General features: G+C 40.8%; 1 protein-coding gene and 1 non-coding gene across 4 annotated transcripts in view; one reads left to right on the top strand and one right to left on the bottom strand.

The window, feature by feature from the left end:
- Nucleotides 1–17,079, top strand: part of LRRC7 (leucine rich repeat containing 7) — a 551,725-nt gene that overhangs the window by 228,564 nt on the left and 306,082 nt on the right. For all 3 annotated transcript variants that reach the window (XM_039911928.1, XM_039911927.1, XM_039911926.1), the window contains exon 4: nt 13,345–13,462. In XM_039911928.1, coding sequence (XP_039767862.1) covers nt 13,345–13,462 — 118 coding nt within the window. The remainder of the gene's footprint in view (nt 1–13,344; nt 13,463–17,079) is intronic.
- LOC114811520 lies at nt 2,326–2,463 on the bottom strand. Its single transcript, XR_003759217.1, has one exon. It is a non-coding gene; the product is annotated as a small nucleolar RNA SNORA7 (small nucleolar RNA).

The following is a 17,079-nucleotide window of genomic DNA, read 5'->3' as shown; positions in this document are numbered from 1 at the left end:
TGAGGCCTTTTTCCCCATTATATTTCTAGGTATAGAAATTTAGGTCAGGTCTCTGATTTCTAGAGTTATCTCTTTCTTTGTAGAATGTAGGCGCTATAAGTGTGCTGATCCAAGCACGTATCCTAATCTTCCTTGACTACTGCATCTGCCTCATCACTGACCTCCCTGCCCCTTTTTTATTGTATCTGTGAAGCATTTACTGTGTTCCAGGCACTGTACTAAGCACTGGGGAAGTTATACAAACTAATCAGGTTGGACACGGTCTATGTCCCACATGGGGCTCACTGTCTTAATCACCATTTTACAGATGAAGTAACTGAGGCACAGAGCAGTTAAGTGATTTGCCCAAAGTCACACAGCAGACAAGTAGCAGGACTGGGATTAGAATCCAGGTCCTTCAGACTCTCAGGCCTGTGTTCTACAGAATAGCCCATGTTGCTTCTCTGTCTTCTGTCTTTCCTCACTCCAGTCCGTACTTCACACTGCTGCCTGGATCTTTTTGCTAAAAAACATCTCCCCAGCCCTCAACAACCTCCACTGGTTGCTCATCCACCTCCACATTCATTCATTCAATCATATTTATTGAGCACTTACTGTGTGCAGAGCACTGTTCTAAGTGTTTGGAAAGTAGAATTCAGCAACGGAAACAATCCCTACCCACAATGGGCTCACAGTCTAGAAGAGGGGAAACCGGCATGAAAACAAGTAAACAGGCATCAATAGCATCAATATAAATAGAATTATAGATATATATATGTACACATTAATATAAATAGAATTATAAATAGGTACATATATACACAAGTGCTGTGGGGGGGAGGAGGGTAGAGCAAAGGGAGTGAATTGGGGAGATGGGGAGGGGAGGGAGAGCAGAGGAAAAGCAGGACTTAGTTGCTGCTTTCCATTGACTTTAATACATTCATTCATCTCTCCCACTTCTACCTTACCTTGCTTATTTCTTACTACAACCTATGCCATATGCTTTTGCTCCTGTAGTGCCAGGTTGCTTACTGTACCTCAATCTCATCTATCTCACCGTCAAACACTTTCCCACATCCTTCCTCCACCTGGAACTCCCTCATCCTCCATATATGACAGACCACCGCTCTCCCCATCTTCAGAGTTTTACTGAGATCACATCTCCCAAGAGGCCTTCCCTAATTAAGCCTTCTTTTCCCCTTCTCCCTCTCCCTTCTGTGTCACCTTTGCACTTAGGGCTATGCCCTGTTAACACTTGATAGTCACCCCATGCTCAGTCCCACAGTTCCTATGTATGTAACTCTAATTTGTTTATTTATATTAATATGTCTCCCCATAGACTGTAAACTCACCATGGGCAGGAAGTACGTCTACCTACTCTGCTGTATTGTACTCTCCCAAATACTTATAACAGTGTTCTAATAAATACTATTGATTTATGTTATTCCTTTCCCTCTCTTAAGACATCATCCCTGGGATCTAATGAGTTCTCAGAATTGGCCACTAGGGTAACAGTTTTGACCAGTGCTTTTAATTAATTGTGCTATTTGTTGAGCGCTTACTATGTTCCAAGCACTGTGGTAAGTTCTGAGGTAGATATAATCAGATTGGACCAGTTCATTTAATCATATTTATTGATCATTTACAAAGCACTGTACTGCGCGCTTGAGAGAGTACAATATAACAATAGACACATTCCCTTCCCACAGTGAATTTACAGTACAGAGAAGCCCTTGTCCTACATGGAGCTCATAGGGTAAAAATGGGGGAAGAACAAGTATTTTATCTCCATTTTTCAGATGAGGTAACTGAGGCAAAGAGAGGTTGAGTTTAAAGTTGCCCAAGGTCACACAGCAGATAGGTGGCAGATTTGGGATTAGAACCCAGGTCTCCTGACCCAAGCTTGAGCTCTTTTCTCTAGGCTATATGGAGATTTAAGAATATACCACCAGTTTGCTTAGGACAGTGCCTTGCACCCAGTAAGCATTCAGCAGTATTGATTTGATTGTTGATTTTTGTAAGATTGTCATCATCATTAAATGGTCTTTACCAGAATTTACCTTCCTGTAGTTGTATTTCCCTCCTTCCCAAACAGTTCATTGATTCTTCCTGTTCCCTTGTCTTGTATTGTGCCGTCGAGTCGTTTCCGACCCATAACGACACTGCAGACACCTCTCTCCCAGAACACCCCTCTCTCCATCTGCAATCATTCTGGTAGTGGATCCACAGAGTTTTCTTGGTAAAAATGTGAAAGTGGTTTACCATAGCCGCCTTCTGTGCTGTAAACTCGAGTCTCCGCCCTTGACTCTCTCCCATTCTACTGCTGCCCAGCATGGGTGAGTTTTGACTTGTAGCAGATTGCCTTCCACTCACTAGTCACTGGCCAAACTAGGAATGGAATGGACATGCCTCTGCTTGACTCTCCCTCCCATAGCCGAGACTGGTAGACTACTGGAAACTCTCCAGGTGTGAGCCTGAGAGGGGTTCCTGTTTTCGGTTTAAGTTTATTCACAGAAATGGAGAGGAAAACAATAAAGTTACTTTTTTGGTCTCATGAGACTGATTTTCCTCGTTTCCCCAATTAACAAAGCAGCACTCCTTCCTCGGCACAATGGCCACCGACGTTTTCTGATAATTTCTTTTCCTGTTCATTTTCCAGAAGACAGGTAAATTCTGCATCCTTTAAGCAGCCTTGAACAGCTTTTCAGAGACAGCTAGCTGTAACTCTCTGTGAGAATGAGAAGCTGAGAATTAGTCAAAGGAGTGTTTTCCCTTTCTTCTTTGTCTCTTTTCCCAAACAGATAGACTTTCTCCCTGCTGGCTTCCCTGTCCTACCAGAGCTCTGAACCCTGCCTTCCCTTGCTCCTCAAAATCAACAAAAGCTCCTCACATTCATCTTCAATGCCAACTCACCCCAACTTACCCCCTCTTAAATTTCTGTCTCTTCACCTCTGTTCTCTGTTTCCTCAGCCATATCACATCAACCACCACTCTCTCCACATTCCAATCCCTCCTAAAACTCCTACCTTCTCCAACAAACCTTCCCTCATTAATTCTCAGCACCCTATGTCATACAAACCAACCAGCAATATCTTGCACTTTTTTATGGATTTGCTAAACATTTGCAATGTGTCTCACAGTGTTCTAAGTACTGGGGTAGATACAGGTTAATCAGTTCTGACACAGTCCCAGTCCCACATGGGGCTCACAGTCTAAGGAAGAGAGAGAACAGGTATTGAATCCCTATTTTACAGTTGAGGAAACTCAGGAACAGAGAAATTAAGTGACTTACCCAAGGTCACACAGCAAGCAAGTGGCAGAACCGCTGTGTTCATATTTGTACACATCCATTCATTCATTCAAATGTATTTATTGAGCACTTAGTGCAAAGCACTGTACTAAGCACTTGGGTGAGTACACTATAACAACAGATACATTCCCAGCCCCCCAGGAGAGTACTTTTATGTGTATGTCATTCAGTTGTTCATTCAATCACAAATGTTATTCTATTTGAAAATATTTTTGCTACCTTCCAATTATAAAATAAGTAGCATGGATATAACACTGGCCTGGGAGTCATAAAGTCATGGGTTCTAATCCTGGCTCTTCCACTTGTCTGCTGTGTGACCTTGGGCAAATCACTTAACTTCTCTGTGCCTCAGTTACTTCATCTGTAAAATGGATATTGAGACTGTGAGCTCCACGTGGGACACAGGACCGTGTCCAACCTATTTGCTTGTAACCACCTCAGTGGTTAGTACAGTGCCTGGCACATAGTAAATGCTTAACAAATACAATAATTATTATTGTTGTTGTAATATAGGATCATTTTTGGCAATAAATATGTCACTTTATTTGTTATTCCTAAGTTCTCAGGACAGTTCATTTTACCCAGCAACTGCATAATAGAGAAGTAGCGTGGCTCAGTGGAAAGAGCATGGGCTAGGGAGTCAGAGATCATGGGTTCAAATGCTGGCTCCGCTGCTTGTCAGCTGTGTGACTTTGGGCAAGTCACTTAACTTCTCTGTGCCTCAGTTACCTCATCTGCAAAATGGGGATTAAGACTGTGAGCCCCATGTGGGACAACCTGATCACCTTGTATCCCCCCAGAGCTTAGAACAGTGCTTTATACATAATAAGTGCTTAACAAATACCAACATTATTATTATAATCTTTCCATGGCTGTATTCCTCAGACCTAGGTCAGAAAATTCAGAGTCACCCAGACTGGCTATTGAAATTGAAAGTATATTTTTGTCCTATTTTGGATGGAATGTGGCAGATGAAAGAAACAAGAAAAGCCGAGAGCCGACCTAAATAACGTCTAACAATATAACAATTATAGCATCTGTTAGTTTGCAAACACATAACCTCAAGTCAGTTTAGTTTTCTCATCTGTAAAATGGGGATGATACCTTCTCTACCTACTTTTTAGGTTGTGAGTTCCATTTGAGACAGAGACTGTGGCTGTTTTGATTAAACTTACCCCATTGTGCAACATAGTGCTTGGCACGTAATAGGTGCCTAGTAGGTCATTAGATGTGAGTATATGAATGGAGCCATTTAAATTTACCAAGATGGACAAGCTGCCCTCTGCAGATGTCATTTAATATCACTAGGTAGATCCTAGACCAGAGCGATCATTATCCTGACTCTTTATTCCTTGGTTGTGGGGCAGAAATAGCCCTACCTATTTTTATCTAAATCCAGAGTGTGAATGTGTTCATTTTCAAGTATCCTATATCACAAATCCTATAAAATATACTGTCAACATTTTTGCCCATTTTGCTCTTGCCTGGAACATCATTTTCCAGACCTGTTTATTAATGGCCAAGGCTTTGACATTCCAGCGAACACTTGTTCGTAGCTGAAGAGATAATGTGGTAGATTCTCTGGGGTCCCAGGCAAAGTAACAGGCAAGGATGAACTCATTGCCTGAGTAACCTTGCAGAGTCTGCCAGTGGAAATTTGGGGTAGATTTTTCTTTCCTTGCTAAATATTTACTTAATTATATTTCTAAAAGATAGTGACAGCATTTTATAAAAATGGTAGTGTCCAACTTCCTTTATAGCTTTGAGGCCTGGATCTAACTCTGAAGTCACAACCACTTCTAGAGCAGTTCTGGAGATTTCTTCATGAGCAGCTCTTCACACCAGGATCAGACAGGATCCAAATTATGAAGTCCTGGTACTGAAACAATGTTTATTAAATCACCTCATCTTTCTTTATGGTATTTCTTAAGGGCAAGCATTGTCCTAAGGGCTGGGGTAGATAATCAGATTGGTTACAGTGCCTGTCCCACATGGAGTTCTCAGTCCAAGGTGCAAGGAAGAGGATTTAATCCTCATTTTATGGATGAGGTACCTAAGGCACAGGGAAGTTAGGTGACTTGACGTGGCATACAGGAGGTAGAACCCAAAATTAAGACCTAGGTCTTCTGACTCCCAGGTCCGTGCTCTTTTCACTAGGTCATGTTTTGTCCCATGCTGCTTCATTGGGTGGGGTGTAGGAGAACAACAAGCAAAAGACATGCTGGTTAGCTGAAATGGGGTAATCATAAAAAAAAAGAAGTTGCACCTGAAAAACACTTTGAGGAAACAATGAAGAAAGATGTCAAACACCGTATCATTTCGATGGGTAACTAGGAGCGACAGTAGAAGATAAGTTAGCTGTCATACATCGAGTAGAAATGCATTGTGGGGTTTTATGTGAGTGTTTTTTAATGGTATTTGTTAAGTGCTTACTACGTGTCAAGCACAGTTCTAAGCACTGGCGTAAACACAAGTCAGGAAGATTGAACACAGTCTCTGTCCTACTTGAAGCTCACAGTCTATGAGGGAGAATAAGTATTGAATCCCCATTTTTCAGTTGAGGAACCTGAGGCCCAGAGAAGTTAAGTGACTTGTCCAAGGTGAGAGATGGGATTCGAACCCAGGTCCTCTAACTTCCAGGCCCATGGTTTTTCTATTAGGCCACTCTGCTTCCAATATCAACCAAACAATCAGTGGTATTTATTGAGCACTCACTGTGTTCTGAACACTATACTAATTACTTAGGAAAGTACAATACAACAAAGTTGGTAATAATGTTCCCTACCCACAGAGAATTTACAATCTAGAGGATATGGGAATAAATGCAATTCCACAGCAAAGGGAGATCATTACATGCACTTAACACAGAAGAGATAGCCAATCATGCACAGATCTTATTAACCAACTCCACACACTATGATAAAACCTATCAGTGGTGTCAATTTTGATGCAAAGGATGGAAATAAAGTTATAGTTATGGCTATATATCTATGTAGCAATATTGTTAGATAGAGGTATGTATCGATAAAGCTATATAGTGAGGACAAAAATCATCCAATTCCATTTTGAGCATTTGTGAGAGCCCTCTTATCCAAACTGAGAGTAAGAGGAATGGAAAGATTTGTGAAGGTGCAGAAGAAATACTCAAAAGCTTTCTTAGTAACAGTGATGGAAACCACATTTTCTTCTCACCAACAAGTCTATCCATTATGAAGTAAATCATCACTTTTCCCTAGGAAAAAAAAAGGAAATTTTTGACACAAACATTTTAAAACCCCTAGCCAGCTTTTTTTGTTACATATTTTCAATATGGGGAAAAAAAATTCACAGAAGTGTGGTAAAAGTCCACTGTCTTTCAAGTATTTTCACTGTTACTTGCATTTCACTTTTAGTCCCATGTTTTGAGGACTACAGCTATTTTTAAATCCTCTTTTCCTGTATATTTTATTCAACGCTTGATCTTTCACAGATTCATTTAAAGGCCTTTTCAAATTTTTTTGTATACTTAATGACTCATACAGAGAAGTTCTCCTGTTCTATTTATGGAACTAAAACTCAACCTATTCCTTTCTTCTGGCCCAAACTACTAATAAAATTGTTGTGAGGAACACTGTGGAAAGCTTAGTAGTGCTGCTTGACTTGGATATTTGCAAATGTACTGTTAGATAGATGGACCCTAGAATGCAGATGATATATTTAAACTAGTAAAGAAATATGCAAGGATAGGTCTAATTCCAAATACTTCAAATTAGATAAGCACCAGACTGGAAGACAGGAGACCCAATTTCTAATCCCAGCTCCATGACATTCCTGCTGAATGGCTTTGGGGGTAGTCACTTAAAGTCTCAGAGTCTCAGTTTCCTCATCTGTAAAATGGGGATAAAATACCTTATTTTCCCCTTCCCTTAGATTAGGAGCCCTACATGGGATCAATATTGCACCCAATCTGATTATCTTGAATCTATCCCAGTGATTACCACAATGCTTGAGATATAGAAGCAGCATAGCCTGCTTCAGAAGTCAGGAAGGACCCTGGTTCTAATGCTGGCTCTGCCGCTTGTCTGCTGTGACACGTTGGGCAAGTCACTTCACTTCTCTGTGCCTCAGTTCCCTCATCTGTAAAATGGGGATTAAGACTGTGAGCCCCATGTGGGACATGATTAGCTTGTGTCTGCCTCAGCAGTTAGTACAGTGCCTGGTGTATAGTAAGCGTTCAACAAAGCTATTTTAAAAAATGTAGAAGACACTGAATATTGTTGCTGTAATAAGCAGGTGACTGGGTGATAGACATTTTTAAATCCTATCAAAACCAGACTGAATTTTTTACAAGTTTATGCCTAAAACAGATTGGAAATGGTATTAATGATAATGAGGGGTGGAAGAAAACTGGAGAGGCAGGTGGACAATTTGACATGATTTTGGCATCCCTTTCCTGTTCCTTCACCGCGAAAACTGGATATGAGCAAAACCTATCCATCAAATTACTCTTTTGAGCTTTTATAAAATGAAATAGTCAAATTTCTTTGACACAAAATAAAATGATTTCACTCATCCTTTTCTTTACTCCAAAGGACAAAATAATGGGTGTTTTATGTGCAGTGAGAGCCATCAAGGTCTGTTTTGCAAGAGCCTAACTAGTTCAGAAACAGAGATCATGCAATGCTTTCTTTACTTTGGGCTAAAAGGAATGGAAAAAATAAAAGGACAGGTGTTGCCTAAATCGACTGTGTTAATCCCTGCCTCATAGCCATAAATGAAAGATGAATAGTCTTTTCTAAAAGCTCTAACAAAGTTTCTAAAATACATTTTTCAATATAGTTTATATTAATCATCATCATTATGTAATTCTGATCCTACTTTGAGAGAACTACCAGCCTGGAGAGTCTTTGAATTTTTAAAATAAAAATGACTGCCTCCATTTAAACTGCTGGTTCTTAAGCCTGGTTACTTACCCATGTGAAGAATCTTCCTTTGCGTGGGGGTTCTCAAAGTTTCTGAGCAAGCATGATGTTGACATTTTAGGACTATGAACTAATAAAAATTCTTATACTCCTGGTACTATAAGAAGCATCACTTAGGAAGACAAATGCTAGATGGAGTAGATTGCTAAAAAATATCCTATCAGGTTTCTTATTATAATGGAAATTTAAGCAGTTGAAATTGTCACATGAGTTTGAATGATGTAAATTCTCTTCTCTTTGGAGAGCGGTCAAAGGGCAAAGGGACTAGGGTCTGAAGTACAGATGTTTAATAATAATAATAATAATGTTGGTATTTGTTAAGGGTTTACTATGTGCCAAGCACTGTTGTCCCACATGAGGCTCACAGTCTTAATCCCCATTTTACAGATGAGGTAACTGAGGCACTGAGAAGTTAAGTTGGTTTTGCACCCCAATAGTGCTTGACCTGATATGGAGGTGTTGCTAAAGTAGAGAAGCAGCGTGGCTCAGTAGAAAGAGCCCTGGCTTGGGAGTCAGAAGTCATAGGTTCAAATCCTGGCTCCGCCGCTTGCCAGCTGCTTGACTTTGGGCCAGTCACTTAACTTCTCTGTGCCTCAGTTACCTCATCTGTAAAATGGAGATTAAAACTGTGAGCCCCACGTGGGACAACCTGATTACCTTGTATCCCCCCAGTGCTTAGAACAATGCTTTGCACATAGTAAGCGCTTAACAAATACCACCATTATTATTATTACTATTAAGTGACTTGCACAAAGTCACACAGCTGACAGGTGGTGGAGCCGGCATTAGAACCCATGACCTCTGACTCTTAAGCCCGTGCTCTTTCCACTGAGCCACGCTGCTTCTCTACTTTAGTAACACCTCCATATTAGGTCAAGCAATATTGGGGTGCAAAACCAGGGGCTGGAAGGAGGGGGTGGGCTGTGGTATTCCAAGTGTTAGAGTGAGATAATCAGATCAGACACATCACATTCCAACATGGGGCTCACAATATCAGAGGTAGGGCAAGTTTGTTATCCCCATTTTACAAATGAGGAAACTGAGGCCCAGAGGGGTTAAGTCATGCAGTAAGCTAGAGGCAGAAATGGAGTAGAAACCAGGTCTCTTGACTTCCAGGCCTATACTCTTTCCACTGGGCAACACTGCCTTGACTTCACTAATACCATGGTGTAATGGGCAGGTCTGAAAGTCGGAGGACTTATCTTCTAGTGTGAGTTTGGCCACAGTCCTACTGTGACTGTGGGAAAGTCACTTAATCACTCTGTACATCCATTTTCACATCTGCAAAATGAGTATAATAATACCTGGCTTTCTACCTACCTTACATGGTTGTCGTGTTAGCAAAAGTGATAAAGTACTTGAGAGCACACCGGGAATAAAATTGCTATTCGAAACTTTGGTATTATTCATGTATGTTGACCAAGTGCACATTGGGACCAGAGCTGGGGATAGTTTTACATCTGTCTCTCCATGAAACCGTAAGCTCCTAGTGGGTAAAAAAATGTAATTTCTGGCTTTTAATACTATTCTTCCCAAGCCCTTCATGCAGTGCACTATGTCTACCAACTTTGTTGTATAGTACTCTCCCAAGTGCTTAGCACAGTGCTCTCCACACAGTAAGCACTCATTAAATACCATTGATTGATAGATTTTAGTAGTAGTAGCATGCTGAGAAGCAGCATGGGCTCACAGGAAGCCGGCCTGGAAGTCTGAGAACCTGGGTTCTAATCCCGGCTCGGCCCCTTGTCAGCTGTGTGACTGTGGGCAAGTCACTTAACTTCTCTGTGCTTCAGTTACGTCATCTGTAAAATGGGGATTAACTGTGAGCCTCACGTGGGACAACCTGATTACCCTGTATCTACCCCAGCGCTTAGAACAGTGCTCTGCACATAGTAAGCACTTAACAAATACCAACATTATTATTATTAATCCTAATTCTGCCAACTGTTTGTTGTATGACTTTGGGCAAGTCACTTAACTTCTCTGTACCTGTTTCCTCAACGGTTAAGTGAGGATTCAATACCTGTTCTCCCTCCTATTTGGATTGTGAGCCCCATCTGGGCCAGGCATAATGTCTGACCTGATTAACTTCATTCATTTTAATAATATCCATTGAGCACTTGCTCTGTGCATAGCACTGTACCAAGGGCTTGGGAGACTATCAGCGCTTAGAACAGTGCCTGGCACATAGTAAGGGCTTAACAAATGCCAACTTCGTCATTATAATATTTGTATCTTCCACAGTGCCTGACACACAGTAAGCATTTAATGAACGCCATAATAAACTGTCGGCTGTGGGACCTTGGGCAAGTCACTTGACTTATCTGTACCTTAGTTACCCCGTCTGTTGAATGGGGATTAAGACCGTGAGCCCTATGTGGGGTGGGGATTGTATTCAACCCAATTATCTTGAATCTACCCCAGAGCTTAGTACAGTGCCTGGAACATAGTAAGTGCTTAACAGATACCATTAAGAAATGATAATGATAATAATAATGATCAAGTATTGAGTGCCGACCTATGTGTGGTACACTGTACTAAACAATTGAGAAGTCCAGAATGGAGAATTGGCAGATTCTCTGCCCTCAAGGAACTTACACTCTAATGGAGAGACAAATATAAAAATATGTTAATACTATGAACAGATCCTGTGGGTCTGGAGAGTGCGATTCTGCATACCTCAGATTTGCTATGGTAGCAGCCTACTCAGTATGAAGACACAATACATTTTGTTCCATTTATTTCACAATTTTTTTTTCAACTTTTAAAAACATGAAAACCTCCTTGGCCCATATACAAAATTGCTCCAATTACATGTTTTGGAAAAAGCGGAACCATTATGCATTAGCCTTCCTAATCTATTTACTACCTGCCTCCTCAGCTTCTTCCTGGTTTATGAAAAGGTCAGTGCCTCCCCTCTGCCTTGAAAACCAGATGAATTAGATGAAGTATTCAAGTGGCCGTGAATCTGCCATTTTTATTCTGAAAAGAGAAAACAAATGAGAATCAGTCGAAGTGCTCATTTTCAAAATGACCAGGCCTGTTTTCCTGAGTGTAGCCCAGGGAAGACCTCTGAGGGTCTCTACTTGGCTTTTTGTTTTGGGTTGAGGGAAACATTGTCATTGTTGACATTATTAGCACTTACTGTATTCCAGGCACTAAATTCTCAGATAGAAGTTAATCAGGTCAGACACACTCACTGTCCCACATGGGATTCACAGTCTAAATAAGAGGAGAACCGGCACTGGAGCCCCATTTTACAGATGAGGAAACTGAGGCAGAGAGAAGTTAAATGACTTGCCCAAGGCCACACAGTAGAAAAGTGACAGAGTCAGGATTAAACCCCAGATCCTCCAACTCCGAGGCCTATGGCCTGTGCTGTTTCCACTAGGCCACACTGTTCCTCATTGCCTATTGACGCGACATGATGGGGAAAATGACTTTTTATCTTTTTTATTAGTTTTCACCAGTAGAGTCTTGTTAATTCTGAAGAATTCCATCTAGCAGGTAGTATCATGTATTTAGGATCCTGAAAAGAACTATCTTTGCTTTTTAAAACAAAGCCTAATTGCCTGAAAACAATTTGCTGTTTTAAGGACTTTTCCCCGGTAACATAATCTATAGTCATTTCTTCTAGAATGTGGTGGATATATTCTTGAGATATCTAATGTTATGGGAAAATCACATTATAGTGTCAGTAGATGCTGTGGGAATTAATGGATTAGAGAATAGGAAGATGGTGTGAAGTGACTACCTGGTCTGACATTTTTTCATACCAATTCTACATTGTTGTTCCATCTACCACCAGCGGAATGCTTAACACCCTTGCCTTCATTATTTCACTATATTCATTCATTCAATCATATATATTGAGTGCTTACTCTGTGCAAAGCATTGTACTAAGCACTTGGAGAGTACAATTCAGCAATAAAACAAGATAATCCCTTCCCACAGCAGGTTTACAGTCTGAAGGGGGAAGACAAACATCAAAACAAGTAAGCAGGCATCAATATAAATAAATAGAATTATAATAATGATGTTATTAAGCTTTTACTCCATGCCAAGCACTGTTCTAAGCACTGGGCATTTTTCTAATTACAGCTATATACACATATATATATAAGTGCTGTGGAGTGGGGAGAGACGGGGAAGAGCAAAGGGAATGAGTCAAGGTGGAAGGGAAGGGGAGCTGAGGAATGGGGGTGCTTAGTTTGGGAAGGCCTTTTGGAGGAGGTGAGCCTTCAGTAGAGCTTTGAAGAGGGGAAGAGTGTTTGTTTGGTGGCTGTGAGGAGGGAGAGCATTCCAGGCCAGAGGTAGGATGTGGGCCAGGGGTCGACGGTGGGACAGGCGAGTTCGAGGCTCAGTGAGGAGATTAGCACCAGAGGAGCGGAGTGTACAGGCTGGGATATAAAAAGAGAGAGGGAAGTGAGGTAAGAAGTGGCAAGGTGATGGAGAGCATTGAAGCCAATAGTGAGTTTTTGTTAACTCTATTCACCGTAGCGCATGCATTTGCTCCCTTTATTCACCCCTCCCTTAGCATCATACCACTTATGTACATAACAGTAATTTATTTATATTATTGTATATTACCCCTCTAGATGGTAAGCTCATTGTAGGCAGGGAACGTGTCTACCGAGTCTCTTACATTATATTCTTCCAAGCTCTAAGTGCAGAGCTTTGAACACAGTAAGCATTCAGTAAATACAGTTGATTGGTTAATATATTAAATATTGGAAACAATACCCCCCGCCACAAAATTGTATATGGTACAGTGCCGAAAGGCTGACTCAGATGCTATGAAATGTAACAGCTTCATGCCTTAACTACCACAAGCATAGCTACTTGATCCAATTTGTGAATCGTGTTATATGAGAATAGATTTGTGTTGTGAGAATAGAATTCCAAATTGTATAATGAAGACCCTTATTACTATAGACTGGCCATATTTTAAAACATCATATATTCCTTTCTTTTCCATTCAGAATGAAATGTGAATATCCTTTGATTCTACTGTCATTTAGTCACATAGATATGAGAATTAAGAATTGAGCTTTGCCGAATAGTCATCTAATTGGTTGTTGTTTTTTGTTGCAGCAATTGTTCAACTGTCAAGCGCTACGCAAACTGAGTATACCCGACAATGACCTTTCAAATCTGCCAACTTCCATTGCTAGCCTAGTTAATCTAAAAGAACTCGACATCAGTAAAAACGGTAAGACTGTAATCTCTAAGTGGCTTGAAATCTAGCACTTAAGTATTTAAAGATTGAAGTCCGTTTTACATTTTTCCCTTAGCAACCAACCTTTTGGGTTCCCTTATTAGACCAAACTTCATCTTGTGTGGAAAAGAAAAAAATTGAGATGATTCGACAAGACAAGACTGTGTATAGGCCAGGAAGGTCATTTTAAAATGGCTTCACTTCCTGTTTCCCAACAGGAATTAAGCCTGATGTCTTGCTCAACCATTTCTGCAAACTGCTCTTCAAAATACACAAAATTTTTCAAATTCTATGTGGTGATGAAATCAGCTCCAGCTGGATGATGTTTACTGATGCTCAGTAGCCCCTTCTGGCCAACATATCTCCAGGCTGAGAGTATGTTTGGTCAGTCAATCGGCAGTATTTATTGAGCACTTAATGCTTACCATGTGCAGAGCACTGTTTTAAGCACTTGGGAGAGTATAATACAAGAATAAATTCCCTGCCCCCAAGAATCTTACAGTCTAGATAATGGTGATTGCTGGTTCCAAGGAATAACTTAGATCCCCATGTCAGCTAAGCTGAAAGGAGCCATCAAGAGAGAGGAAGAAGAGGAAGAGAAATGTATGTGTGGTCTGGTGTCAGTTTTCAGTAAACTCAAGCAGGCATAGGGTAGACAAATACATATGCCATACTTTGTGCCCAAGGTTGTGCTAACCCTCAGCTGGATATAGATTTAACAGTCAGTATCATGATTATCAATAGGCTGACCAGTGTATAAATACCCAAGCACCATTCCAAGTAGGCATCCATTTACAAGATTCCCTACTATTTATAAAAATGACATAAATAATACAGCAGAAGCAGCAGGGCCTAATGGATAAAGCCTGGGAGTCAGAGAACCTGGGTTCTAATGCTGTTCTGCCATTTTCTAGTGTGTGACCTTGGACAAGTCACTTCACTTCTCTGTGCCTCTGTTACCTTTTCTGAAAAATGGGGATTAAGATGATGAACCCTATCAGGGATGGGGATTGTGTTCAACCTGATTATCTTGTTTCTACATCAGCACTTAGTACTGTTCCTGGCACATAGGAAGTGCTTAACAAATATCATAAAACAATACATAAGTGCTAATGTGAGTCTGAGTAACTTCATAAGTGCTAGAGTTTGCTGATGAGATGATAATACTCTGACACTGGAAAATGAATTTGGGAGGGCTTGAAGGAGGAGGTAGAATTTTAGAAAAGATTTGAATTATTGGGAGAGTTTTGATCTGTCTTGAGAGGAGGGAGAGAGTTCCAAGGTCAGGGAGCCATCAATCAATTAGTGAATGATAGGACAGAGGAAGGAGATTTGGGATCTAGGAAGCGGGCCTGGGAGGAACAAAGACAGAGTTGGGGTTAGCAGAAGAAAAGAGCTAATACATAAGGTGCAATTGGTATGGGAAGGCCTTGAAGTTGATTGTGAGGTGTTTTCATTTGATGCAGAGAGACAAGCAAAGTCATGGAGAGTTTTGAGGTGAGGAGGGATGCAGATTGAGTGATGCTCAGGAATACAGCACTGCTAAGTCATCAAAACAGATCTGATAAGAACCAACCGGAGATCACAGAGTTACTTGTACTAAGGGGAATAATGTGTTGTCAGCAGCTTGAGCTTCCCACGGAGTATACCAAAGGAATGCGGCAGAAATCTGCAGACCGTGCTAATAATGAATAATAATGATGGCATTTATTAAACACTTAATAGGTGCCAAACCTATGATGAGTACCAAGGAGATACATGATAATTAGATCAGAACAATCCTTGTCCTACACAACCTTAGAAGAAGGAAGAACAGATAGTGTATCCCCGTTTTACAGAGAAGCACAGAGAGATCAAATGACTTGCCCAAGGTTCCTCAGCAGGCCAGGGCTGGTCTGAAATTGGTCTCGTGACTCACAGCCCTTCCTCTTTTCCCTAGATGCATAATCAATAGCCACTTGGCAGGTTGGGAATGAACAGGCTGCCATCAAACAAGGCTACTACATAATCAATCAGGCAATCAGCGATATTTATTTAAAATGACCAGTGAGCACTAAAGCAATAACTGCCTATACCTGTAATTTGATGTTACTGTGCTGTAGACAATGCTTTAGCTCAGATGCAAAACAGAAATCTCAGCTACTCATCATCCAAAGCTTCCACTAAAATTAAGACAGTAACCATGGTGACCTACCAAATTTCCACCACAGTTGAAATTTGCTTAATGTGAATCTCATGAAATGTCAGCTTGGTACTCTCTTTGAATTTCTCCTTGCCTTTAAATCCTTCTGAAATTTAAATTCTTCACAGTGGTTTAGAGTCTAATGCTTCACATCTGTTTCCCACATGCTATAGATCTCCTAACATTTAGTTTTCCTTGTCTCAATGATAATAGCACACTGGCCTCATTTCAAAGATGTTAGGATTCTAGATAAATCATCTGTCCAGTTGCACAGTTGGATTTTGTGGGGGGAAAAAAATTGCTTTCACATAGCAAAGAAAGATAATGATTGATCAGTTTTAATTAGGCCATGATTCAATTTCAAAACTGATTGTTGATCTGTCATGGCTTCAGAGAAACTGTGACACCATAATCTTAAGAACTGTAATGGAAATGAATTCATTCGACAGCCATTCTTAATTTTGCAGAAATTAAGTGATTTTCCTCTCCTCTTCTCAAAGTTTCTATTCTGTAATAATGGGCTCTCTCAACATCATAGTGAGCAAAATCACTACTGTTAGTTGTAATGAAAGGCAATCAGACTGGGGCCAATATTATGGGTTGTACTGATGCATAAATTATTCCACCCATTCTCAAATGGCAAGGAAGCTGGAGAAGACTAAGGAAATTGCCTCTGGCTCGCAGAAAAAAGGGAAGCTATTCCTCGTACTGAGATACCGAGTCCTTATCCAGCATTACTTCCTGATATATTTGACACTTTAGGAGGAGTAACACTAAGCAGCCCCCTAATGTTCCAAAAGGAAATCCATGACCCCTTTTCCTCCCCTCAAAAAAATTGTCTCAGTTTCTATCTTGAAGTAAATGTGGAGCATAAAGTAGAATTGGGCCCATTTTGTAGGACTGAAATATGGTGAGGTAGGTGAAGGGAGAAGAGGACACTTCCCATCTCCCTGAGCTGCAGCACAGCTTCTGAGAAAGACCCCCAGCATCCAGCTGGAGCACTCCCTTAAGGTCCTGGGGAAACAGGGAGCCCATGGCAGTTTGGGAAATGGGGCATGTAGTTCCTGTTTTTGTCTGTTTGATGTCTTTTAGGCTTGATTTAATAACTAGTAGTTGCTAAATACTGGGCTATATGCAATACAGACATATCTGGCACAGCAGTCCCTGTCCCATATGGAGCTCACAGTCTAAAAGGGAGGCAGAACAGAAATTTTATCCCCATTTTACACATGAGGGAACTGAAGCAAGGGAAGTGACTTGGCTAAGGTCATCCAGCAGGCAATGACGGAGTCAGAATTAGAACTTTGATCTCCTGGCTGCCAGTCTTAGATTTTTTCCACCAGGCCTCTTGGCTTCTGTAATTGCCTAAAAACTAACAGGAATTTCATGGTTCTCAGCAGCAGCAGTATGAGCAGGACCCCCACAATGA

Source organism: Ornithorhynchus anatinus, chromosome 4, assembly GCF_004115215.2.
Source record: "Ornithorhynchus anatinus isolate Pmale09 chromosome 4, mOrnAna1.pri.v4, whole genome shotgun sequence".
Taxonomy (NCBI): Eukaryota; Metazoa; Chordata; class Mammalia; order Monotremata; family Ornithorhynchidae; genus Ornithorhynchus; species Ornithorhynchus anatinus.
This window is presented reverse-complemented; position numbering and strand designations above follow the sequence as displayed.